At 40.5% G+C, this 27065-nt stretch overlaps 2 protein-coding genes across 2 annotated transcripts; one reads left to right on the forward strand and one right to left on the reverse strand.

The window, feature by feature from the left end:
- Positions 1–2231: 2231 nt before the first annotated feature.
- LOC103053218 (olfactory receptor 1L4-like) lies at positions 2232–3200 on the reverse strand. The gene has a single exon (XM_007430812.2). The coding sequence runs from the start codon at positions 3198–3200 to the stop codon at positions 2232–2234; it is 969 nt and encodes a 322-aa protein (XP_007430874.2).
- A 7228-nt stretch (positions 3201–10428) lies between these two features.
- On the forward strand, positions 10429–26369 carry LOC103053324 (olfactory receptor 1L4-like). The gene is made up of 2 exons (XM_088137853.1): positions 10429–10493; positions 25173–26369. Exon 2 carries the CDS (start codon positions 25180–25182, stop codon positions 26200–26202), a length of 1023 nt encoding a protein of 340 aa, XP_087993979.1. The 5' UTR covers positions 10429–10493; positions 25173–25179; the 3' UTR covers positions 26203–26369.
- Positions 26370–27065: the final 696 nt, after the last annotated feature.

Here is a 27065-nt window from a genome sequence, read left to right on the forward strand (position 1 = left end):
TGGTAAGTCTGAATAAGCAGAGCGAGCTCTAGAAGGCTCCTTTCCAAATATGTGGGTTGCAAGCCTATCTGGGAGTGTGTCTCATTAAGCTCAAATGGGGCTTACCTCTGAATAAAATTAAAAAATAGGACTGAATTGTTAATCTTTAAGGGTTTGCAAGGATAAGCTACAATGAATTTATCTGGACTAAGCTACCCTTCCTTTCTCCAAGTGATGCAATCCTTGCAAGCTTTTCAACATTGTTTTCCAGGCTGGAGCCAAAGTTCTGATCACATTTGCATAATACTTTGAGTTTTGGGGTTGGTCTTAATAAAGTTGCTTTTCAAATGTGTAAGTGTTCTCAGGGATCAATAAGGACATACATGTCTGTCATTTTTCAGCCTGAACTCCCCCAAATAATAATAAAGTATCTGATCTTTATTTTACTGCATGTCAGCTACTTTGCAACAACAATATAAATACATTATTAAAATAATAGGGGGACACGGTGGCGCAGCGACTTAATGACGCTGAAAGTTGCTGGCCAGAAATGGTTGACGCTTCAGCGGTTCGAGCCCAGCCTTCGCGTTAGCAGGGTGAGCTCCTGTTTCCTCCCCAGTTCCTGTCAACCCAACAGTTCGAAAAAAACTCACGTGAGTAGATAAATGGGGACTCTCACACCAGTGGGAGGAAAAATGCTGGCGGTGCCTTGCAAAAAGGAGTCGGGACCAGTTGCCGGTAAGCGCGAAAAACCGCGCGCGCCCGAAAAGGGCGCAAAGCAACGGAAACCCTGCCTCCTGCGCTCGCCAGCTGGGCTCTGCCCTAGGAAGGAGGCTCTGGCAAACCACTTCCGAAACAATTGCCTTGAAAACTGCAAGGACTCGTCCAAGCAGTCACTGCAGAGTCGGTAACGACTGAGCGCAGATTAAAAAAAAAAAAAAATTAATAATAATAATAATAGGAAACAACACAGATAAGCAGTATAAAATAGCAGTAATTTTATGCTGGGTCTTAGAAGTTTAAAAGTAGTGCAATCCCTGGAGAAGAGAGTGAAGTACAGAACAATGTTTGGCTTACCAGTTTGGGATTAATGTAAGAATATAAGATGGTAAAAAATATTTTTTTTTGTTGCCAATGTTTCTATTTTTGAGGTTGATTATAATGATGGGTTGGATCCAAACTTAATCTTACTAAGAAATTCACAAGAGTCAATGATTATTTTAGTATGTGGGCAGTGGGAGTTCGGATTATTGTCCTCCTCCCCACTCCTCTTTTATTTTAATTTATTATTTCACTTTTGAGGCTGCCTGACTCCATAGTGACTCTGAGTCATCACCAAGAAGGCATGCTTCCTAAGTCCTGTAAGGTGACACTGCTTAATTGACAGGACCTGGAGTGTGCCCACTCTAGCTGACTTGACCAGATAGGTGGAAACTTAAAAACAAGTGGTCCTTCAAGTAACCAGGCTCTATGCCATGCAGGGCTTTATAGGTGGTAACCAGCACCTTGAATTGTATCCAGAAGCCAACTGGCAACCAGAGGAGGTTGTGAAGCAATGGGAACATCTGCACATACTGCAACATGCCCATCACTGCCTGCACTGCTGCATTCTGGACCAGCTGTAGCTCCCGAGTGGTCTTCAAGGGCAGCCCTACGTAGAGGCCATTATGGTAATCCAACTGAGGGGTGACCAACTGGCTCCTAATTGGCGAGGTAGTCTGGGAAAGAGTCTCCGGCCCAAAGTCATCTAGGGAACTTCATAGCTGAGTGAAGATCTTTCTAGTCCTAGTCTGACTGTTTAGCCATTACACCATGCTGCCTCTTACAGTGGTCCGTTCTGTTAATTCTGGAACCAAAAGCATGATTAACTGTCATCTAATCACTAGGAGTATTTATTTTGGATTAGCAAATTTTACAGCTCATAACAAAAATGGGACTGGTTTTTACGCAGACCACCATGTATACCTGTTTCTTTATATCAAGCTTCCTGAGCTAGGTAGCCACTACAAGGCTTGGACCACAGCCCTCATCACCCATATGCACCATAGATAGGCTGACTGTTTGATGGGAGTTGTAGTTCAACATTCTGGTGAGCACTGAGCTGGGGAAGATGAACATAAACCCTGTATGTTCATTTAAAAAACAAAATATGAAGACTCGCATACTGTGTTAAAAATAAAAATGTCCTTTAGGAATCAAAAAGCACCCTAAACGTGTAAGGCACTGCATCAAATGAGATAGGTCCCTTCCTATCAGGTTTTGATAGCCTGTGGCCTCTCCAAAGAGTTTCTTAGTTTAGCCAGTGCTCTCTGGAGGGCAGCTTTCATGTCTGCATTCCTTAGGCTATATATGAAGGGGTTGAGCATGGGGGTCACCACAGCGTACATGACAGTGGCCACCTTGTCCTTGTCCCCAGAGTAGGAAGAGAGGGGCCGGAAATAGACCCCAATTGCAGAGCCATAGAAGAGGGTCACAACAATCAGGTGAGAAGCACAGGTTTGGAAGGCCTTGCTTCGACCTTGGCCGGAAGGCACCTGAAGCACAACTCGGACAATGCGAATGTAGGAGACAAGAATGAGGATGACGTTGCCAATAGTAATTGTGCCTCCTGCAAAGAAACTCAGCATTTCACTGAGGCTCTTATTAGAGCAGGCCATCACCACTAAAGGCTGGAAATCACAAAAGAAATGAGGTATCTCATGATGACCACAGAAGGAAAGCCGGGACATCAATATAGTTTGCAAGAGGGAGTGAAGGTGGGCCAGCAACCATGCCACCAATACCATGAGACCACACTGCAGTGGTTTCATCAGCACAGGATAGTGTAGTGGATGGCAGATGGCCATAAAGCGGTCCAAAGCCATTGCACCCAGCAGGAGGTTTTCAGAGATAGCAAAGGCCACGAAGAGATACATCTGGATCATGCAGTTGGTGAAAGCAATGGTCTTGCAGCCTGTGCGAAGATTGTGCAGCATCTTGGGAATAGTAGTTGAGGTGAAGCAAATATCTACAAAGGAGAGGTGACTGAGAAAGAAATACATGGGTGCATGGAGGAGCCGGGCATCAGAGTGGATCAAAAGGATGATCAGCAGGTTCCCAATCACATTCAGCAGGTACAGAATGAGGAAGATAACAAAAAGGAAGGGCTCCTGTTCTGGCCGAGTGGACAAGCCAAGTAGGAGAAAGTCCGTGTGGCTGGTGGTGTAATTTTCACTATCCATGGATCTGAGCTTGGTACAGAAAAGATCAGTTGAATGCTAGGAGAAGCATGGCTGTCAGTAGAGTATCCCTCTCCAGGCTTCCTTGTTGCATTTGTAACCACCATGGGGTATTTGGCTGGTGAACTTTCTGTTCATTTTTACATTCCAGCCAAGATATGCCCAAAGTGTAGCACAACAGCAATCACAGGCAAACAGATGTGGGCTGCAAAAATCCAGAAGGCCATCAGATGGCAGAAAGAGATGCAGAAAGTCTTTGACACCATTTCATGATGGTCCAGATTTTTGTAGCTCAGATTTGGTAACCCTAAGCAGTACATTGCATATGTAACACCTTGGAGCTGTTATGTAGGACGTTCTGTATTGAGGATTAATTCAGATATTAACTGTCCTAACTGACTAGCTTTCAGAATTCACCTTGGTATAATAACGTCTTCCTGCACTGCGATCTCTGTGGTCCTGACTTTAAGTCTGTTGCTTTTTCTCAAACCCATAAACGTATCAATGAACAACTGTTTACAAAAGACAACATTACATTAAAAATCTATGCATCTATTATAAATTTAAAGTGTTAAGGTTTAATTCATATTACCCATTTACATAATCAGTTTTACAGCTCTTTAACCAGTTATCTGAATGTTATAGAATTCCGTCTATCGACTGACGGATAGCTAAATACTGCATCTGGTTGTCCTAGGTTTTTCTAATTCCAATTACTATTTCTAATTCCAATAACTGTCACACCACTGGAAAAGGGCAACTGAGGCTGCAGTTCTATATATCAGGACTGTATATCAATAGAAGCGAATATGTGTAACTCAGGGTTGAACTGTGGAGTCCTTGGGGTTCTCTGAGGTCGGTTGTTTTCTTGCAAATGTTTCGTTACCCGGCTAGGTAAGATCTTCAGTGCTAGAATGGAGTGGAGTTTGCTCTCTGTTCATATACTGTATATGCTTTCTAGACGCTTGGTCTGCCATTCCTATCAGTTCCAGACAGCAGTACCAATGGCCAATAATTATGGAGTTGCATTTGCTGATCTCTGGCAGAAATAATTTCTATTCAGATCAGTGGGGCTTAGAATACCTTTCTATAGAATTTCACTATAATGCTGTACTCCTCCAAGACATGCACGAAATTGCTCTATTTTATGATCAAGGAGTGCTTTATCTGGAAGAGTTGAATTCTTAGATCTTACTTTTTTTATTTTCAAAAAAGGTAGGGAGGAACAAAGGAGATTTATCCATATTCTTATCTTTTTAAACTTTGCCTGGAAAGGTATCTGGGAGTGGGTAAAAATAACTTTTAAGAGGAAAATGGCTGGAATGTGTTAAACAATCAATTTCTTTTGATAGTGTTCTGCTCTGCTCTGACTTTCAGCTTTCTTAAAGGCAAAAGGAGAAAATTTCTGTGATTTAGTAACAATTTGGTTCTTCAACAAGTTTATTGTCTTCTAATCTTTCATGGATCATTGTTTTCATGGATAAAGCTTATGTGATAATAGATTAAAGCTTAAGTGATAATAGATTAGTTCAGACTTTAAAGGGATCCATTCTGCTGCCGGAGAATAGAAGAGCTTCCTTCTTTGGATCTTACAGAGGCTTTTAAAAAAAATCATTAGACAAAATTATCACATGTGCTAGTTCAGTGGCAGTCATGATCACTTCAGATATGAAAAAAACCTTGGTTCTGAATATTAGATGGGAGGAACAAAGAAATAAGTTATGTGATAAAGACTTGGAGGTTTTTGACCAGCTGAAGTGCCCAGCTGGAGTACCTCAAGTAGGGAGGGAATTGGGTGAGATAATGAGAATATTGATGAAACATATCAGTTTGATAGCAAACTATGTGCTGATTGGAGAGATGAAGAAAGAAAGGACTATCAGGACAATGGGGAAAACCTCAGATGGTCTACAGTAATGAAAATGTAACCTGGTTAAATTCCTCATATTGATTCAGTTTGTAGACTGTCAGCTGCTTTTACCTATTGTGAGGCTGAGATTTTATTCCTTTCATGTGAATTTTATTGTTAATCACTTCTGAAGTTTTGGCTGACAGGCAGCCAGTAAGTCTTGAAAGAAAGGAAGGAAGGAAGGAAGGAAGGAAGGAAGGAAGGAAGGAAGGAAGGAAGGAAGGAAGGAAGGAAGGAATCTGAATATCTTCTAATCCCAGAATAAGTATTCTTCAAACAAAATTACAGAAATGTGCTCATATATTTACAAACAAACATTTCAAAGGATTCACTCATCATCAGGATAATGAATTACCGGGTGTTAACAGTGTCAAAAGAGGGATAGTAAATTTAGAAGTGCCCTCTTCCAATAATTTGAGAAAGCGAAAAGATCCCACACTTTCTTTTTAATTTCCCTGAGACCCTTGCTTACCAAGTCTTTGTGTTCCTGTGCAGAGGAAGGGCAACTGCGGCCACAGCTGTTATGTCCAGCTTTATGCCAAAGTTATAGGACGTATGGAAGCCTCCATAGAAAACAGAGCGAGTGTGAGAAGGAGGGTTATATGTAGAAGCTCATTACTGTAGACACGTAGAATTAAGGCAGAGGCACAGACCCCAACAGGCACTTTGGAAGTTACATCATCTGGGGACTTGTTAACAAAATAAGCTAGCCTGGGTGGAATCTTGCTTCTCCAATCCTTCGCTAGCTAATTCTCACTGGACTATAGAGTAGATTTCATGCATTTAATTATTTTCTTTACACAAAACTTTGTAAAAGGTAAATGGCATTGTTAGCATGAATATAAAATCTTTATTAGGTCAGTACTCTAACCAAACCCACTGAAGATCACAAAAGAATATGTCTTTTCTTATGAGATTGAGTTTATTTAGTTATTATTAAATTTATATGCCATTTTGTTAATAAAAGAGTTTCCTTTATACAGTTTTTGGACTTGGACATTTTTTACGGCCAGCACTATTACAGCTGAGTTTTTGGCCTCCTTAGACTGCAACTTCGATATCTAATGGAAGAAGCCAGGAGGTTACATTGCTGTTCTGGAATTGCTTGCTGACATTTTTTTCTAATTTATATTCCATAATTTCTTTCCCAGAACAGGACAATCCTGGAGGCCTCCCTTATTGCAAGGAATTCATCCATGTGATCCCAAGAATTCACATGATGAAGAAGAATTAAAGAGATATGTAATTTACAGAAGTTTTGGAGCAATGAGAAAAATCAGTTTTTTCCGCCAAACAAAAATAAAGTTTAGGGAAAATTGCAATTCATGCAGTATTAAATTTTCAACACCTTTACAAATATTAAGTCATTGTTAATTTAATAAAGTTACGCGTAACTTGTCTTCTTGTAAAAGTGTAACATAGTTTTATACTTAACAAAAAGTATAAAGGTATGTTGTTATATGTTTATCTATTTTGTGCTCTATTTTTCCTTTTTTTGCATCTTTTCCCTCATTTTTCTTTTGCCAGACGTTTTTCTTTTCCTTTTCTTAACAACGCTTAATACAACAAAAGAAAAAGTATGTTGATATGAAAAATGAAAAATATATTTTTAATCAGGCAATAATTATGAATGTACTGATTTAATATATTTTTTAATGTTTTAAAATGCTTGTTACACTTGGGGCTACAAGTTGTTGAACTATTCATTTTTTCCTTTTTAAGAGAAGCATGTAGGCAAATTATGCACACTGAAAATAAAGAAACCATCAATATTAGAATAAAATAAAGTTATGCATTCTAGATTTGGTCTTCCACTGTATGAAACAGAAAGCACCCATTTTAAAGAAAATGCTGAGAAAAGAGGAGGAAGAACCAGGGCTCACAATACACGTTTGTTGCATGAAAAATGGTCTAATAGTGTCATTTTCTGACTCTGCAATAGTATCACAACAGCAGTTTTGACACTTATGATCTTTAATTTTTATCAGGTCATAATTTTCATGGAGTTCTGAAAATGGAAAGGTTGCCTCTGTTGAAACAAGCTTCCCTATTCTTTTACACATTTATTTCCCTGTTTGCTATGTGAAAATTTCCAAACATGCAAACCATTTATTTATTATTTAAAGTGAAAATATTAAGTGTTACGTCATCACTTTTTCTCCCCCAATCATTGCAATTTTTGAAAGCCAAAACTGGGGGAGGGGGTGTGTGGAGAGGAACAAGCCCATTTTTTCTTTAAAATTTCGGGATTTCCCCCCCCCCCCTTTCATATCTCCAGGCAAGATCTTAGAACAATAGAGGTGAAGCCAAACAGGAAGTTACTACCAGGCAGTGGGTGACCCCTTTGATAAGATAATGTATCTAATTACTAACATAGGTGTTAATTAGATTAAGGTTTGGGTAAGGTAGAAAGATCCAGTGATACCTTCCAGATCCAACATAGAGGTGCAGAGAACCTGCTCCTGCAAAGTGAGGCTTAGGTGTTACATTTTCTACAGTATGTTTAATAATGTGGGCTTTTAGGTCAGATTGATTTTGGATCTCACCTCCAGTACGTTGAGCCATAGAAACATCCCCCAGTAGAGTTTGCTTGGAGAATGAGATTTATGAGAAGTCTGTTGAGAGAAAATAGTTGGATAATAATCCACAGAGCTGAGAATGGGCGCAGAAGACAGTCTGTTCAGGACAGCTTAGCTCAAAATGGGCTTGCCACCAGAGACTTATTTTCAAACATTGACAAAGTGCCACTTCCTCACTGTTATCTGGGGCTGCATTTTCCTTCACAATCCCCTTGGGGGGTAGGTCACTATTATTCCTTATTTGGAGATGAGAAGAGTCAGTCTCTACAATTTCAGGGTCAGGTCTATTCAGACTCCTCAGGCCTCACTTTGGGACTGTCTTCCGATCTGTCTTCCCTGGTTTTTCTCCTTTGGCACTATCTTACTGACAAGGTTTCTTGCCATTCAGAAGTAAATGAAGTCAAATAAAGGAGGGATCCCCTGATGCTATTCGGAAGAAAAGGAATTCAGCTGCGGTGGGACTGGGAAGGAAGAAGACAATTAGTCTAGGGAAGGAGGGGTGACTGTTAAGAGAATTTAGCAATCCACAGCCAGAGCAAATAGCTCATCAATATTAGGTTATTAATATTATTTAGGACGGGATACGGTGGTGCAGCGGCTTAATGACAGAATTGGTCGACACTTCAGCGGTTCGAGCCCAGCTCCGCGCAGCAGAGCGAGCTCCTGCTTCCTCCCCAGCTCCTGTCAACCCAGCAACTCGAAAACTTACGTGAGTAGATAAATGGGGACTCTCACCCCGGTGGGAGGAAAAATGCTGGCGGCGCCTTGCAAAGGAGACGGGACCAAGTTGCTGGCAACGCGGAAGCCGCGCATGCCCAAAAAAGGCAGGAAGCAACGGAAACCCCGCCTCCTGCGCTCCCCAGCTGGGCTCTGCTCTAGGAAGGAGGCCCTGGCAAACCACTTCTGAAACACCTTGCCTTGAAAACTGCAGGCAGTCGCCGCAGAATCGGTAACGATTGAGTGCGGATAAATATATATATATATTTATATATATTTATATTATAATTTATTCGCTTAGAATATTTCTAAACTGTCCATCCTTATGGGTCAAATATAATAAAAGTCTCAATAACAACAACAACAATAACAAAAGTTAGAAAATGCATAAAACACAGTGTTTACCTCAAACAGCAAAAGATAAAATAGCTTAAAGTACCCGGGCAAATATCTTGCTAACTGAAAGGCTGCGAATAAGCAGTTACGGAGACACAAGCCTGGCCAGATGATATCACAAAGAGCCACAAATGGCTGAACAACTGAAGAAGAGCCCAGAGCAAAACCTCCAACCACACTGAGCTGATCCCTTTGGTTTCAGTCAATGTTTAAGCATTACTTTCCATGCATTTGGACAAGGTTTATTCTCATTTGTGTTTTCCCACTGCACTAGCGGCCACACTGCGTCCGTTCCTATCCCTCAGACTTTTTATAAAGGAAAAGTGATCAGGAACTGACGAGAGAGAGAGAGAGAGAAGGAAGATGAGAAAGACAGGAAGGAAGGGAAAATAACAGACAGAAGAAAAAGAATATTTGGAAAATGAGGGAAAAATAGAGGACAACAAGAAAAATGGGCTGGCTTTAACAGAAGTTTGGGGATGCTTGTATTTTTCAAATTATTCTGAGCATTAAATTATTTTCCCACCATAGCTGGCATTGAGTTCCTTCTCTCTTCAAAAAGCATAATTTAGGGCCTCACACAATATTGTAGTAGCTAGGCCTTGCCCTTTGCAATGATAAAATGGTTCTTCTAACATACACCAAAGATTCAGGAGATTTCTTTTATGTGCTAAATATTGATAAAGACTACACAGAAAATGGTGGCTCAAATGCCAGCATTGTTGAAAATTGATGCACTTTTTGCTCTGGGCTGTTCTGAAACAAAGTCCAAGGCACAGATTGAAAGCCTTGTGCTCGGCTTAACTAAACTAGCCAAGGCTTGTACCCTGTTGAGCCCGGAGGCCTTATCTCCTGCTGGGTTCACATGCTAAGCCAGAATTGATTTGGTTTTAGCTTAGGGTGTTCAGTGAACTCAGCTACTGTGGTTTATAAAATCACTGTTTACAGCTTCCTGTGATGTATTAACTCAACTAATTGTGGCTTATTTTGTAATCTATTGTTAAATAATGGGTTAGTGCAATGTGTGAACCTGGACTCATTTTGGACATCTCTTTAAAATGTTACTGCCTCAACAATTTGTTTTGGGGCATCGTCCAGTTGTACCTAACCATGATACAAACATGCTCCAGTATCATATTTTGTCTGCTGTGTCCCAGATGTTGCCTTCCTTTTGCCCCAACCCATATCTGAGACATTGACTGTTGCACTTTTCTTGTTAAAATGGTGAGTTCCCCCTTAAGCCAACAGCAACCCATGTCAGTTTCAAGGTGTGCAAAATCAGCAAAGCTTGCAGTCAGTAGTGCAGTCAGGTAACTAGGAAGTGGGACCAGGCAGGCCCTACTGCAGTGTTTCTCAACCTCAGCAACTTTAAGACGTGTGGACTTCAACTCCCAGAATTCCCCAGTCAGCATGAATCAGTTGCTGAGGTTGAGAAACACTGCCCTATTGGTCACTTCAGGCTGCATTGGACGCACCCTCTGCTTCTCTCCTTGAGCACTCTTCCCTTGTGCTCTGGGGAGCTAGAGGAGTATGTAATAGGATCTTTTCCTGGATAATAAAGGCCAAGTTAATACTGGTAAACATTAACTAAGCCCCCCCCCCCCCCAACTCAGACAACTGGAGTGGAGCACAGAATCCAGCTGCACAAAGTATGGAAAGGAGAGATAGGGGCCTACGAGTCTGGAGATTTGTTGAGTAAGTTGCCAGAAAGGCCAAAGTTGGCTGTACTGTTATAGCTGCATGATGCAGCGGGTGGTAAGGGCTTTTTGTCATGCTAAGGTGGATTCTTATAACCATGGTTCATTGAAAAAGCCCTGGGTGGCCAGGTTCACATATAACATTATACCATAGACCATGTTGAAATCCCACAATGACTGATTTCATATCTCCTACTAAACCAAAGCAGCATGGCATAATATAGGGTGTAGTGTTAAGTTCAGTGTGAATCAATGCATCTTGAAATAGTAGGGAATGTTAGTATAAACTTCTTATAATTGAAAAGAAACAGTATTTAGCTTCATTTCGTTTCTTTTCTATTTTTTTTTTTCTGTGTCCATTAGCACAAAAATTATTTTACAAATTGTGTCACCGTCTTATGGTGTAGGAGTATTTAGGGAGCTCATTTTGTCACAGGACCTATTCTCTACCGCCTCAATCCATATCAGAACACCATGATCTCAAAGACGGAAGCTTATTCCAAAGTCCCTCACATTCTGGAGCTAGGTAGATATAAAAGTATCTGTGGTAGATCTCATTGGACCTTTTGCCGTTGCCTTTGATCACCTGTCCTTAGTTGGCCTATCCTGCAACTATTGCTTCTGTTTCAAGTCATTGCCAGTCCCCTGACTTCCTTCAAAGGTTACAAAGTGTAACCAATTTTGCACACCTGTGACTGACCTTGCACAGTATCAGAATAAAATGGGAAATACGATTTCACATCAGCCTAGCTAAGGGCGTCTTAAGGCTATCTTGCTTATGACTGGGGATGAGATGAAGGCAACATCATATGGGCATGTCGGAAAAATAGACTTCCAGGTCATGTTTGTGCCATGGTTATGGTCTGGTGGGAAGAGGCCCTTGGTCTGAATCCCCTTTTCAGTCAGTTCTGGGGAAGTCCAAAGACATTGCATAATGCTTCTTACTCTAGCAAACCTTGGTCAGCATGTGGGTGGGTGATATGTTGTGTTTCATGGATTCCTGCTATTGATTCGATGTTAAAAGTATGGCATCTCGGTGATTTACAGATATTATTACTCTGATGATAGTGTTTACATCAGAAAAGTCTGATCCTATTTTCTCAGCAATATCCCAACTCACATTTTGTTCCACTCTCCCAAATTTCCTCACACTTCAGCATATCCAAGAAACAGAAAGAGGGACCACAGAATATTTTGAGAGAGTTTCCTGGGAAGGTTTAGCAGGGAGGTATGCCAACACTTACTCTCTGGTATAATCACTTATTTTCTTTTCCATTAATGAAACATTATAATTTACTATTATAGAAGAAAGACCAAGCTTACATAGCACCTGTGGAAAATTTAGTTTTGGTTAGTCCAGATTTCTAAGTGCAACATGTAATTTCCTGGGTGCACTGCTAAGATCGAGAATGGGAAACAAATAAATAGAAATCTACTGATAGATTGCAGGATAGTTGCAGTAGATCAACAGGGATTTCATCTCTCCCTTGTTTAATGATCACAGATCAAATTGTGGTCTATGACTTCCATCATGCTGAACCATAGTTTGATATCTTACAATTACAGTTACTTGCATACTAAGTAATAAATCACATGATGAGTGTAGGAATCCAGCAACTGCCTGCCACCTGTCTTGTATGATTTCCTTTAAACTTTAGCCTCCACAACCTTAACTGTAAAACAAAATATGAATTGTCTGGAGTATTCATCATGTATATTTGTCCTCCCACATGCAGTTTCTTCCAGTGTATAGTTTTGGCAGTGCGGGAGGCAATTGCCTCTGACCCCTGAGAGTCACCATGTTGCACCTCGTTTCAATTGGTGGAAACCTGCAATTCTAGTTAAGAGAAAAAGAAAAAGGAAGCAGATCCTGTCAGCTTGAAGTCTGCTCATCCCTGATAGAGGTCTCCCTCAATTTTGGGCATATAATTATGGGAAGGAAGGAAGGAAGGAAGGAAGGAAGGAAGGAAGGAAGGAAGGAAGGAAGGAAGGAAGGAAGGAAGGAAGGAAGGAAGGAAGGAAGGACGGACCACTTGGAAGCTGGGTTTCAGAAGAAACAAATGAGCAATACTGTGAAAATGGCATGTGTGTTCAAAGAAGGGACAGGAGAAGTCTCAGGACCAAGGGAGTGGGTAGGAACTTCTCTTAGCCGTTCTTTCAGATTTTCAAGGCTGAGGAAAGAAGGGGTATGTGCGTAAGGAACGCATGTTAACATTTTTCCCAGAGCTTCAAAATGCCCCAACCAGTCCTTCCCTTGACAAACCTGCTATGAATATTTTTAGGCAGAGCATTTTATCTTTACAGCCAGGGGGAGTGATTTGGTGCATGTGTGGTCTGCTCCATAAGAAAAGGATGACCCGCCTGAGGCTTCCACAGAAGCCCCAGTGCCATCCCTGACTCAGTCAGGAGTGCAAGTTCTCCCCCTACTGTCTTCTTTTGAAAGAGCCTGCCCTTCCCACTCCAGAGCTCATTCTCTCCCTCAGCAAAAAAACAGACCAGAGCCCGTCGATGAACAGATATAATCTCAGCACTGTTGTTTGGTAATAGCAGATGGCTATGCTTAGCCAATCTTGAGTGATGAAAAGATAAACAGGGTTAGACCTGGTGAGTACTTGAATGGGAGGCCATCAGGAAATTAGGAGTTAGTCTGGAAATTTGGGAGAGCAAGTTTGGTGTAGTGGTTATGGGACCAGGCTAGAAATTGGGAGACTGTGAGTTTCCTTAGGCACAAAGCCAGCGGGGGGACCTTGGGCCAGTCACTCTCTCTCATCTGTAGGAAGGAAGCAATAGCAAACTACTTCCAAAATCATGTCAAGAAAACTGCAAGGACTTGTACAGACATTGCCAGGAGTCAACACTGACTCAAAGACACACACACACATATATACATTGGAAGGTTGCGGGGGGAGGGGGGGACCAGAAGACAGAGTGGCAAACCATTTCTGTGCAGCACTGTTGTCAGGTAAACCAGTTGCATCCAAATCTGAGGAGACCTCAGTTCTACTCTTTTTCTACTCTTACCTCATTTTGTACTGTTTGCTTGGTGCCCTTGAAATTCCATTGGTGAGTCTCAATGGAATTAGACTCTTCTTGGAATCTTTATCTCCTGCAACCTTTCTGAGCGAGGCAGGATCCCAGAAGACTTTGATAGCTTTCTGACCAGCCTCTTTCAACCAGGTGCCCTCCCAAAGTGTTGGAGCTCTCCTATTGTGGAAAATGAAGACTGCTTTATTTAGAGGGCACTGGGTTGGAGAAGGTGACTTGATCGGAGGAATCTGAGGGAAGCCATTCCTGATGCAAACTCCTTCCTCAGCAAGTGGCAACACCTGGCTGGGCTTGGGAGCAAAGCAAGCTGGGCCTGCTTAGTCCTTGGATGGGAGACCTCTGGGGAATAACAGGGATATAGGCTTGATGGGAAGTCAAACAACATTCAGGAAGAAGACAATAGCAAACCATTTTTGTGCTGTTGTCCCCCTAAAACTGCATGGGCATGTCCATCATGAATTTACCAGGAGCTGAGTTCTACTTAAAGGAGGCTTTATTTTCCTTTGTTTTAAAGGCAAACAGTATAGTCTCTTCCATGGGGAAAAAAATGAGTTCCTGGAAGTGTAAAACTGGATTCAACATTATGCTAAGATATAACGTATGTGTGTTTGCAAAATACACTAAACAGCAGCCAAACCAACCACATTATCATTTAGCATGTCCTCTTTGGGGGACAGGGGGACCAAAAATGCAATTAAAATAAAGGGCAGCTTTCTAACAAATGAATCCAGTAACTAAACAGCAGCCTCAGCTATAACGAAAGCCAATGGCAGGGATCAAAGATTGGGTGGTAGTGATTGTAACTATCTTCCTTTGTCCTTCAGGATTCTGGCAAACACCTTCTGGAGCTGTTACTGGAGGCCATCAAAACCTGTAGCTAAGAGTCCCCCTCAGCTAGACTCTGAAATGAAGGGGCAAGGCTGGGAATTCTGGCACTTGGGGTTCAGGAAATCCAGGGAAGGCTGGGTTGGGAAGGGCTGACCCAATGTAAGGAAGTTCAAGAGCTGCGTCCCTACAGTTGGTTCCTACACTGCAGAGTTGTAAATGTAGCCAAATGAAAAATGGCAGTCACATAGGTATTTCCCATCCAATCATCATCACCTGTGATGGAATGGGATTATGAAGGCCAGGCTCAGGGAGAATAACATTTTCTTACATCTCCTGAGGAGCATGGGAGATACAAGAGGATGAGACTGGCACCTCCCTGAGGAATTCACAGTGTTGTGGCTGGCATTACTTGGGGGCTGGGGTTTCAGTCTGGGAAGATTCTTGCTAGAGGTTGTAGCTAATAAACATAGCTGGACTGAATCTACATGGTCTCTTGGAGTTCCTTGGGCTAGGCCTGGCATCACCCCATGCAACGAGGTGCTGCTTTTGTGAGAACCTTTCATGTAGTGGGCCTCTTCTCATGAACATCCACCCACCACTCTTCAGTGCACACGTGACACTGCCCAGAGCCTCCTTTTCTAAATTTGCTATTGAGGGCAATGGATAGATTTCCTCACATATGCTGAGACCTTCCTTTCTTAGAATTGTTGTGTTACTCTTCAGTTTCAGTCAGTCCCTTGTGCCTCCCTCCCTCAACACTAGTTAAGTTCATTGCTTTTTATGATTCCAAGTATGTCAGCTTTTTTCAGAAAGTTTTCTCATTAACTTCTTGTTTATTTGTCTGTCGTAATTGTCTGGCAAGAGAGTGGGTCACTTAGGAAATCTAGTAACAAATGAGGTTGATTAAGGAGCAATTCCTTAAGGAGCTAATTAATAAACATTCTACTGTTGTCCCAGCACCTAGAAATGTTTTACTCTTTGCAGCAATCCTACATGAAACAAAAATCTACTCTGAAGTTATTAGCGTATGACCAATACCCAATATGTTAAGAACCACTTGAAAAATAAAAATCACTTGTACGTGTGAACTAACTGGGGTGTGACATGTAATTTTTTATATATATATAATTTTTATTAAAGGTTTTTAGAAAAAAAGATTAAAAACGAATGCAAAGTAATATAAAAAAGAAAAGAAAAATAAAGAAATCAAAGAGAAAACTAAAAGTACAAGAAAGGAAAAAAAGTGAAAAACAGAAAGAAAGAAAAAAGATACAAAGAAGTAGCTTCTGATCTTCTTTACAGCAGTTATAACTACTGTTAAAAATTTACCTCTTACTCTATGGTTACAACATAACGCTCTTCTTTCTATAGTCTATCCTGTGTAATCATCATAAATCAAAAGTTCATTTTTTTCTGTTTCACGCAAAAAGTCTATAAAGGGGTTTCCATTTAGCAATAAACATAGATCTTGTCTTTTCTCTGATCAAAGGAGCCAATTTAGCAATCAGCAAGTTCCATCATCCTCACCATCCATTCCTCCAATGTGGGTAGTGCCGAATCTTTCCATCTTTGTGCATGCAATAATCTCATTGCAGTTATCATGTACAAAAACAAAGCTCCGTGACCCTTTTCCAACTGTTTGTCCATCAATCCCAAAAGAAAAAGCTCTGGTTTCAACTGCGTAATAATCTTTAAAATCCTCTGAATCAGTGTATGTATTTGCGTGTAAATGCCTTTATATTTATTCTAGACAATTTCTCTGGAGACAAATACCAACAGTACATCATTTTATAAAAATTCTCTTTAAGTTTATAACATAATGTAAATTTCAGCCCTTTCAGCCACATATTTTCCCATTGATCCATCTGAATATTATAACCAAAATTTTCAACCCACTTTATCATACATTATTTCACTTGTTCTTCTTCTGTTTCAAGTTTCAATAAAAGTTTATATATTTAGCAATTACATGTTCATCATTTGTACACAATTCTATTTCACACGCAGTCTTATAATGTTCAAAACCATAAATTGTTTTGTCTACTTTAGATCTTTCTAATAATTGCAAATAAAAGAACCATTGACAAATATATACCTCTGCCACCAGTTTTTCTCTTGATTTTATTTTACATTCCCCTTGACAAAATTCTAGTATCTCACGATAAGTTAACATTTTGTGTTTCCCTATTATTTCTCATCTATAAAATGCTTTTTGTGCTGAGATCCACAAAGGTGTTTTTGGGCACAACCTGGGTTTATACCTATTCCATATTCTCAATATGGCACATCTAACATAATGGTTTTTAAAATCCACATCGACCTTGACTTTATCATTGCACAAATATCCATGCCACCCAAATCTCAGGTCATGGCCTCCTAACTCCAAGAGCCTTCTATTTCCCAGCAGCACCCACTCTTTCATCCAAACCAAACAGCAAGCTGCAAAATACAATTTCAAACCCAATCCTCCTCTTTCTTTGCCTCTTGTAACACCTTATATTTAACTTGTGGTTTTTCCCCCGCCACAGAAATTTAGATATATCCTTCTGCCACTGTTTAAATGGTGCATCAGTTGTCAAAGCAGGTACGTATTGACTGAAACAAAAACATCATTCTAGGCAAGACATTCATTTTTATCACAGCAACTCTCCCCAGCAATGACAGTTATAATTTCTCCCATCTTAACATATCTTTTTAAACTTCATTCCGTGTCTTAACATAGTTATTTTAGAATAACATACAATTCATATCTGTCATAGTGATACCCAGATATTTTACCTTCTTCTCAATCTTAAAACCGTTTTATTCCTCAATTCTGTTTGATCTTCTATTTTCATATTTTTTGTTAACATCTTTGTCTCCTGTTTATTAATCTTGAAACCTGCTAATGCACCAAATTCTTTTAATTTACTCATTAATATTCAATTCCCTTTAAAGGATCTTCCAGAACCAATAACAAGTCATCTGCAAAAGCTCTCAACTTATAAGTTTCTTTTTTAATCTTTACTCCCACAATCCTCTCCTCTTGCCTTATATCCCTGTTCACTATTTCAAGAACCAAAATAAACAAGAGAGAGGACAGTGGGGCATCCCTGTCTTCTTCCTTTTTGTATCTCACAGGGTTTTGTTAGATCTCCATTAACAATTATTTGTGCTTTCTGTGAAGTGAAAATCGATCTTACCCATGAAGTTCTTTCCAACATTCATATCTTCCCAAACCTTGAACAAGAAAGCCCAGGTCAAATGATCAAAGGCCTTCTCCGCACCTAAGAAAATCAATGTGGCTTGCTTTTCATTATGTTGCTCCAAATATTCCAAAATGTCCAACACATTTCTAAGATTGTCCTTTAACTCTCTTTTAGGCAAAAACCCACATTGATCCTCATGAATAAATTCTTGCAAAATTATTTTCAGTCTATCAGCTAGAATTATTGTGAACAACTTGTAGTCATTCTTCAATAATGATATCGGCCTATAGTTTCTTGTTAAAGCCAAATCTTGTCCCTCTTCGGGTATTATTGGTATATTGGCCTCTTTCCAACTCTCTGGCACCTTTCTTCCCTGCAAGAGGAGGAGTTCATTGTGTTTTTTAAAGGTTGTAAAAGTTCATCCTCAAAACATTTATAACAAGAACCTGATAATCCATCTGGCCTGGGCACCTTTCCTAGTTTAATTTTTTTTACAGCTTCAGAAACTTTCCTTATTGTTATAGGTCCATTCATAAATTTGTCGGGTGTGACGTGTAATTTCATAGCACAAACCAATTTCACCAGGATGTATGGAATGAATGGATATACAGTGGAACCTCGGGTTACGAACTTAATCCGTTCCGTGACTCTGGTCGCACCCCGAATTGGTCGCAACCCGAAGGAAATTTCTCCATAAGTTTCAATGTAATTACCGTTAATCCGTTCTGGCGTGGAGGACAGGGAGGCAGCTTTTGCTTGGAGGGAAAGTCCCCCTCCCTACAACCATGTGTCTGGGGCGGAAAAATGGCCGCGGACCACGTGTCAGGGGCGGAAAATGGCCGTGGACCACGTGTCAGGGGCGGAAAAATGGCCGCGGACCGTGCCACGGGAGGGAAAATGGCCACGTATCTTGTTCGTACCCCGAGGCGGAGTTTGCAAACCGAGGTAAATTTTTGCGGCTGGAGCTGGTCGTAACCTGAAAAGTTCGTTAACAGAGGCGTTGGTAACCCGAGGTACCACTATAGTAGGTTTTTGCTAGTTTAGTGCCCTTCTGCTATCTAGGTTACAGCTTCATCATTCCCAGACAGCTTCAGGAAGGCTGATTCCCACACTTAGCTGATGTTACTATTTACAGATGAGGCTGAGTGCTGATGTTCTCTGAATGGATTGTTTATTTTTTAAAAAACATAGAATAAAATGCAATAAAATCTAACAGTAAGACTCTACAATTATCAACACAGGAAAAAATACATAATCCCTCCACACAGGACACTAATTCCTCTTCATAAAAATTGTAGTCCAAATTCTAAAAACTTCCCAGTTTAGTCTATATTTTCTTGACTTTGGTGGGGATACATGGAGAAAGACCTTTAAATGACTTAGTTAGTCATTTATCATTTATGACAAGGTAATGTTTCTGTTGAGTTCAACTCCTAGTGATATCGGGTCTATGCAATTTTGTTGGGAACAATACAGAAGTGGTTCAGTGTTGCTGCTTTTCAGGTTGTCATTTTAACTTAGTCTAACCTACCACCCTAGCATTTCTTAGTGGTCTCCCCTCCAAGGGTCAGCCAGATCTGACCTGGCTTAGGTTTCTGAACTCTGTTAAGTTCAGCTAACTCTGTTAAGTTGCAGCACTGAGACATGTTCTGACCCCAAGCCATTTTAAAGGTCAGCATCAAATTTTGAGTTGCCCAGGAAATGGATTAGGAGCCATTGTGAAGTCAGAAATGAGTGTTTTTTTTTAAGAGAGTTTGTTTTGTTAAAAAAAAATCCAAACCAAAGAAAACTAAACCTGTTTCCTAAAATATTTTGGAGTTTCAGCTGGTGCTGAAGAGTGTGAACCCTATGTTATAACAGTTACTGCTTTTTCCAGGTCAAATTAAATGTGCTGGTTAGTGCCTTAGGACCAGCTTACTTGGAAGACCCCTTTATTCCATACAAACCAGCTGTACTTAACCCTAGTCTCTTAACTGGGGCAAGTAAAGCATCTTACTTAAGCAAGCCTTTAATTTATTGATCTGATTTGTCTTCTCTGCTGCTCTGTTTTATTTCTGTTTTCTTTTCTCTTTTGCTTTAAAGCTTTAACAGGTTGCTAATTTTTAAAATACGCTTACTTGATTTTTAGCTGTCCTTTGTATTGTGCACCTGTGGCAATACAAAACTTCTTATGTTTTCAAACATAAGGCAAAAAAGATTTGCTTAGGGGAGTTCTACAGAGTACTGTACATCACAGACACTCAAGGGGGCACTATTGTTCTGTTCAGATTTTGTTGAAATCCCTTTCTGATTAAAATGGGCCACTGCTTACTTGAACTTGAACTTTAGAGAAAACAGAGATGAAAGATCTGGCTGCATGAATCATCTGCGATAATGCTTATCAAGTCACACTTGATTTTTTAAAAAAGTATTGCCCATGTCCAACAGTATTAGGGTTAATAAGTTGCTGTGGAAGCTATGTTCCTTCATGTTTCCATGTGCGGTTTTAGTGGGGGGCGGGGGTTGAGATGTCCTTGGGCTGAGAGCTGTTTCTTTGCAAGTGGAAGAACCTCCTTCAATGATCAGGCTACAACCACATGGAGCCCAATGTTCTGTTTCCAGAATCAGCCAACTCAATCAGCGTTGTCTTTACTGCAGGGCAGCACTTATGTATCTGTTTCCACTTGTCTAGAACTCAGTGGGGTGAAATGGTATCTGCTGCCTGGAAAATTCTTAGAAACAAAAGAATTCTTGTAGCCTGTTGATCCATTAGAGTAGAAAATGACTTCCAAATATTTGGAAACATAACAGGTGGAAAATTAAGTATTAGTCTCTAGACTAAGTTAGCTGTTAAGATCTATAACATAGATCTAGATCTAGATATATAAGATATATCTAGATATATGAGTGGAACAGAAAGCAAGGTCCTTTTTTGCTTTGTTAAAGAAGGACTATAAAATTTGTACTGCTGAAACTGAGGAGTAGGAGTCTATCTGAAAATCACGGAACAATAAATTAGGAGATTAAAAATGCATTTACTTTTGTACCAATCAGATGTAAAACAAGCAAGGCCAGGAGCTTCCCAAGGTCACAGAATTCAGAGTTGTCACAAGTTCTGAAATCTGGGCAGGTAGGATGAAGTAGTTGGGTCTTGTGATAGCTGTGGTAGTCTTTCATGCCATAAAAAAGGATCTGTATCTCCACCTGTTGGTAAGAAATTGAAACTTTTTAGAGGAAGATTTTAAAAAATTCTGTTGATTAATTAGTGTAGAAGCTGTTTACACTTACTCATATATATCAGAAGTAGATTTGGTATTATACTGCTTAATTTGTTTAAATTTCAAAGCTGCTATATGTCTACCTTCTTTCCTAATAGTAGAGACTTAGAAAACTTTGATTTGGTTATCCGTGCTGTGCCTATCCGCTAATTGGACTGTTGGAATAAGTTCTATCTGGGGGTGCCCAAGTGACCTCTACTCCCCCATCATGTGTCTGAAATCCAGTAAGCTTCATCTATGAGGCATTGTAATAAACCACTGTAGCAAATCAAAAGGCCCCCAATGGCTAACTTTAATGCACAGTCCTGTCCTCCCAGCATACATAATATGGGGGCAACTTGCTTTTAAAATATTTTAATGATGTTCTCCAATAAAGATGACTAGATTTTGCTGCAAATAATTCACCATTCATATGGGAAGGTCAGCTTAGATATGCAGAGAAGATGATAGCAGATGATTTTTTTTTCCTGTCTAATGTTCTCATTTTGGGAATCTTAAATTCAGGATCATCTTCCTTATGGATAAATATTTATGTAAATATTTTGTTTTGATATTTGTGTAAATTACCCTGAGAATCAGGGAAACAGCGCTGAAAGATAAATAAGATATCCATGCATAAAAACAAACAACAAACAAATAAAATGTCTAACTGGCCTTCAAGGGGAGAGAGCACTCCATATCGTTGTGTACAAATTAATAAAGATGATATTTCTGCTCAGACGTACAGAGATATGATCAGGATCTGGTCTTGTAGCCTATTTGGGGAGTGCTGGGAGAAAAGGTATGTTTTGTTGGGAGAATGGGTAGCAGTTAGCAGCCTACTCCTTTTCTAATCCCCCTTTACATGAGCATGGCACTGATTTATACTCCAGAATTAGATATTCCATCATTTGAAAATACATTTCTGATATATGGATCTTTTCTGGTGGAAATGAAGGCCCCACAGGACCAAGGAGCTGAGATTTCCATGGATCATTCAATAAATGGAAGGGAAAGCTTGAGCAGAGGAAGTGGGGATGACCTTAAAAAAAGCCTAACCTAGTAACAACCTCAGATATGCGGACGATACCACCCTAATGGCAGAAAGTGAAGAAGAACTAAAGAGCCTCTTGATGAGGGTGAAAGAGGAGAGTGCAAAAGCTGGCTTGAAACTCAACATTAAAAAAACTAAGATCATGGCATCTGGACCCATCAATTCCTGGCAAATAGAAGGGGTAGAAATGGAAGCAGTAACAGACTTCATTTATTTGGGCTCCAAGATCACCGCAGACGGAGACTGCAGCCATGAAATTAAAAGACGCTTGCTCCTTGGGAGGAAAGCTATGGCAAGCCTAGATAGCATATTAAAAAGCAGAGACGTCACCTTGCCGACAAAGATCCGCATAGTCAAAGCTATGGTTTTTCCAGTAGTAATGTATGGCTGTGAGAGCTGGACCATAAAAAAGGCCGAGCGCCGAAGAATTGATGCCTTTGAACTGTGGTGCTGGAGAAGACTCTTGAGAGTCCCCTGGACTGCTAGGAGGTCAAACCAGTCAATCTTAAAGGAAATCAACCCTGATTGCTCATTGGAAGGATCGATAATGAAGCTCAAGCTCAGATATTTTGGTCACCTAATGCGAAGAGAGATCTCTTTGGAGAAGACCCTGATGCTGGGAAAGATTGAAGGCAAAAGGAGAAGAGGACGGCAGAGGATGAGATGGTTAGATAGCATCACTGAAGCAATGAGCATGAAACTGAGCAAACTCAGGGAGGCAGTGAAGGACAGGAAGGCCTGGCGCAATATGGTTCATGGGGTCACGAAGAGTCGGACACGACTTAACGACTAAACAACAACAAAGTAATTAACCAAATCCTCACTGTCCCAAATGGCTAGCCTTCGAAAAATGTGGTTGACTGACAGCATTATCTAAAGGATGAGCATAGCCATGCTTATGTCTAATTAGACTAACCTCTTCCATCCGGCACCCTCCAGTGTTGGTAGGCTGAACTCTCACATTTCTCAGCTGCCATTTAATTCCTGGTCATGTGCCTGGAAAATTCTGCTGATTGAAATCTGACATTGGAGAAACCTTCTCTGAAAGAACTTTTCTATTGTATTCTCCCATTTTTGACTGAGGGTTTCCCTCTTATCCCAGCAACAGTACAGTGTATGCTTTCATCTGCTAAGACATAGGTTGAAAATTCAGCTAGTGGTTGCACAGTGGGCCTGGGGATTTCATGTTGGAGAACCTCCACAACCCTGTAGATGTTTCTGTAACAAGATCCCTGCAGAGCTATATCCTCTTGCTGTTTCCTTCCATGGAAACCAAAGCTCACACCACTGACATTCTCACCCAGTTTCATACCACCTTTATATTTTCTTCTGTTTCCTTTTATGGGCAGTGCAATGAAACTGAGGCCCAGTTGTGCAAGATGTTCCTATCCACTGAACACTTCCACTGTGGTGAGGTCTTTATGTCTGTTTTGCATGACTTTCAGTGCTAAGGAAGATGGTTCTCCAACCTTAGACCTTCTGACCTGGAATGCTTTTCTCCTCTCTTCTCCATCTTCTTTTACAGGCAGTAGGAAATTCTAATTTCTCTTTGACCATCTACTTCACTTTGAAATCAAAATCCTCTTCCCTGTCCACTTGTACCATCTCTTGTTGCTTTGCCTTTGTGTTGGAGAGCACGAATGATTTTGCTTTTCCTACACTTCATTTCATTTGCTCATCCAGGAAGCATCCAGGCCTGGCTTTGTCAGACTGCTGAGATTCAACAGAGTAAGACTAAATTTTTCAAGTAATTTTCTCAGATGTGTTCATGTTGACTGTTTAGTGATATAAATGGAAGCTTTATAGCAAATGAACAGAACGCCCAACCAGGTATTATGTTTCAGAAACCAGTGATTACTTTTCATTCACTGAAATCCAGAGAGGGTTATCTTTAGCCAAGATTGCTCCTGAAGTTTACATTCCGCAAGTTTTTTCAATAAATGCCTTCATGTTTATCCTTCTCAGGATGCTCCAACCACTTCTGTATTATACAGAAGTCATGTTGAGTTAATTTGGCCTTGTCTCTATATCAAATCTCTGCACATACTACAGTATTCTCTTAAATGAGAGAACTTAATTTTAAGGAAATAAAATAGCTGTTCATATTTGGAATGTGCTCATTTGGATAGGAGTTCCACACTGATTTCCTTAAAAATCCACACCTCACTGAATCTATGAAGATGGTGTTTGAAACAAGTAGGAAAAAAAACACTTTATAGAAACTGTGTGGAAAAAACCTCGTATGCCTCCCCCCCCCCCCCGGTATGGAACAGAAACACCTTCCAGATTGGGGCAAAATCTGTAACTGCTGTTCTGTGAAAACGAAAATGCCCCATTTAAAAGTGTGAAGAATGTTACACGGAGTTAGATCCATCAGATTTCATTCAGGGAAACAGAGGTCATTTGCAAGGATTTCATGAGGACTGAAACATTATCTCCTCATTTCACTTCATATACTGAACTCCAGTCATGTCCAGTTTTTAGTTACCCATTAATGGAATGCTGTTTATTTTAGTGGGTTGATTCCTCTATTGTCTACTGGTTTCAATCTGCACTTGCTCTCCTTTAAATTCACCTTGTAAGACAGGGTTGTGTTCCTTACATGACCCATCTATGTACAACTTCTCCCATTTCATATCATGCATCCATTGAGATCTATGAAAGGTCATCTCGCAAGAATGCAATAGGTTTAGAATACAATGCCTAGCCCCTCTCCATATGTGTTCTACTAACTCTTTCATCCCCAGTCATACAAGTAGGATCATACTGGTTCAGGCTGAGTTACGTTGTACCTATAGAAAGACTGAATTCAAAGGACATTAGCTCACTGTTGTACATAGAAGAAGTGTTGCAGAACCTGAAGTAGGGCACCAATGTTTGTGCAGGAGAGCAAGACTCTAACCTGAGTGAGTGATTATTAGTGAAGCAGGTTTTATATCTATAATAGAATTGAAATTTAAGGAAGTCAGCGACAGAGGTAGACAAAACATGGTACAAGCAGACAAAGAAGAGACACAGAGTAAATCCTTAATTTACTACCCCTTGGAGTCAGTAGGTTGTGAGGTGCTGAAGAGTCAGTGCCATTGAATCCACATTTCCAGCAATATCCAGTGAGGGATGATACATCTCATTACTTCTGTAGTGCCCAATTTGGAGAGAAGATTTGCAAAGCCATGATCACAGTTTCCCATCCAACTTTACTTCTCTTCAATCCCCTTCTGACCAATGGACCAGTTCTGAAATGAGATTATTCATTATTACATTGGTTAGAATGTGAAACTGAAGGAACAACGATATAATCCCATTTCTTTTACTCTCATTTTCAGCTGAGCCATGGAAATGGAACAGGAGAACAACACCAACTTTGCTGGATTCATCCTCCTGGGTTTCTCCTCCTCACCAGAGTTTAAGGAACTTCTCTTCCCCTTCTTCCTCTGCATGTACCTGCTTAGCTTACTGGGAAACCTCTTGATCATGGTGTTGATCTTCTTCAGTAACAACCTTTTCCATGCCCCCATGTATTTTTTCCTCAGTCACCTATCGTTGGCTGACCTCGGTTTTAGTTCCAATGCTGTACCCAAGATGTTGCAAATCTTGGTATCCCAGAAAAACACCATATCCTACAGTGGATGCCTCAGTCAAATGTATTTCTTTGTGGTCTTTTGTACCACTGATAACTTTCTCCTGGCCTCCATGGCTTATGACCGCTATGTGGCTATCTGCCGTCCACTTCATTATACTACAATCATGAGCTACAAGCATTGCCTGGTCTTGGCTGCTGGGTCTTGGCTCCTCTCTTTTTCCCAAGGCCTATTGTATGTATTTACAATAGCTAACTTTTCTTTTTGTGGCTCCCGGGAGATACCCCATTTCTTCTGTGACCTCCATCCTTTACTCAAGCTTTCCTGCTCAGATACCTCTTCTGCAGAAACGCTGCTCATGATTGAAGGCACTGCTACCATGCTTGGGCCCCTTATACTTATCCTTCTGTCCTACATATTGATTATGTTCAAGGTGCTGAAAGTCCCTTCTGCTTCTGGGAAGTACAAAGCCTTCTCCACTTGCAGCGCACACATCACTACTGTTGCCTTGTTCTATGGGACTCTGATGGGCACCTACATCCGTCCGTCCTCCACCTATTCTGGGTCCACGTTGAGAATGGCATCAGTATTCTACACAGTGGTGACCCCCATGCTCAATCCTTTCATATACAGCCTGAGGAACAGTGAGATTCATGGGGCCATGAGGAAATTACTAAGGGTTTGGATGCAGAAGAGGGAAATCAAAGCAGAACTGAGATTACCACATAATAAGCCTGGAGCCAGTTTGGAAAACTACAAGGATGACTGCCAGTAGAATGATATATAATGTTCTTTAACCTTCATAATGTTCCTGATCATTTATTATATCATGTGCATAAAGTTACAGCAGGATGGTTATAATCTCTTACTATCTTCCAAGGATGTGTGCCAGTATGAAATGTGAATGTTGAAACTTTCATTCAGCTATGGCCTAATGCAATTTATGTACAGCATGTGTTACTTTAAGTGGTTTGTACTTCTATGCATTTCCCCAGCATTGCCCTTAATCACGTAAGTCACCATGAGTTTAGAAATAAGCTACCATTATATCCTGAAGCCCTGGGAGGAAGCTTTGGGGAATATTGAAAATAAGATTTGAATTAAGAGTGTATACATGTTAGTATACTTTTTTTCTGTTTTTAAAGGAAACATAAACTTGCCGTACTTCCACCCAGATCTTTGGTGTTGTTCCCACACCAATGTCTATGTTGGGCAGCTTAGCCAATTTTTTAATTTTAATTTAATTTTTAATTTTTTAATTTTTAATTTATTTTTGGCTCAGCCACAACATTAGAGAAATCAGAAATAGCAGAGCTTTGCAGCACTTGGACGTGGCTCCCATCTACTCTGTTCTCCCTTCTTCCTTCTCCCCTCTGAGGCTAAGGTGCCACGACACCTCACCCCCATTCACTTGCCTGTCATTGTACAGTATTTGGAAATGTAATGACATTTATAAGATATGTTATATTTACATATTCTGGTACGTATTCTAGTATGTCTGGGACTGTCTTCTTCAGGTAGAATTTGGACATCCTACATGATCTCATTGGGAGCAAATGTTCCTGATGCCCATCCTGAAAGAGATTGGGTGATTGGCATGTGGTGAATGATCTTTTCAGCAGTAGCCCTCCCAAACTG

Source organism: Python bivittatus, unplaced genomic scaffold (assembly GCF_059951505.1).
Source record: "Python bivittatus isolate LINGU-HERP-01145 unplaced genomic scaffold, Pbiv_v1 ctg000220_np1212, whole genome shotgun sequence".
Classification (NCBI taxonomy): Eukaryota; Metazoa; Chordata; class Lepidosauria; order Squamata; family Pythonidae; genus Python; species Python bivittatus.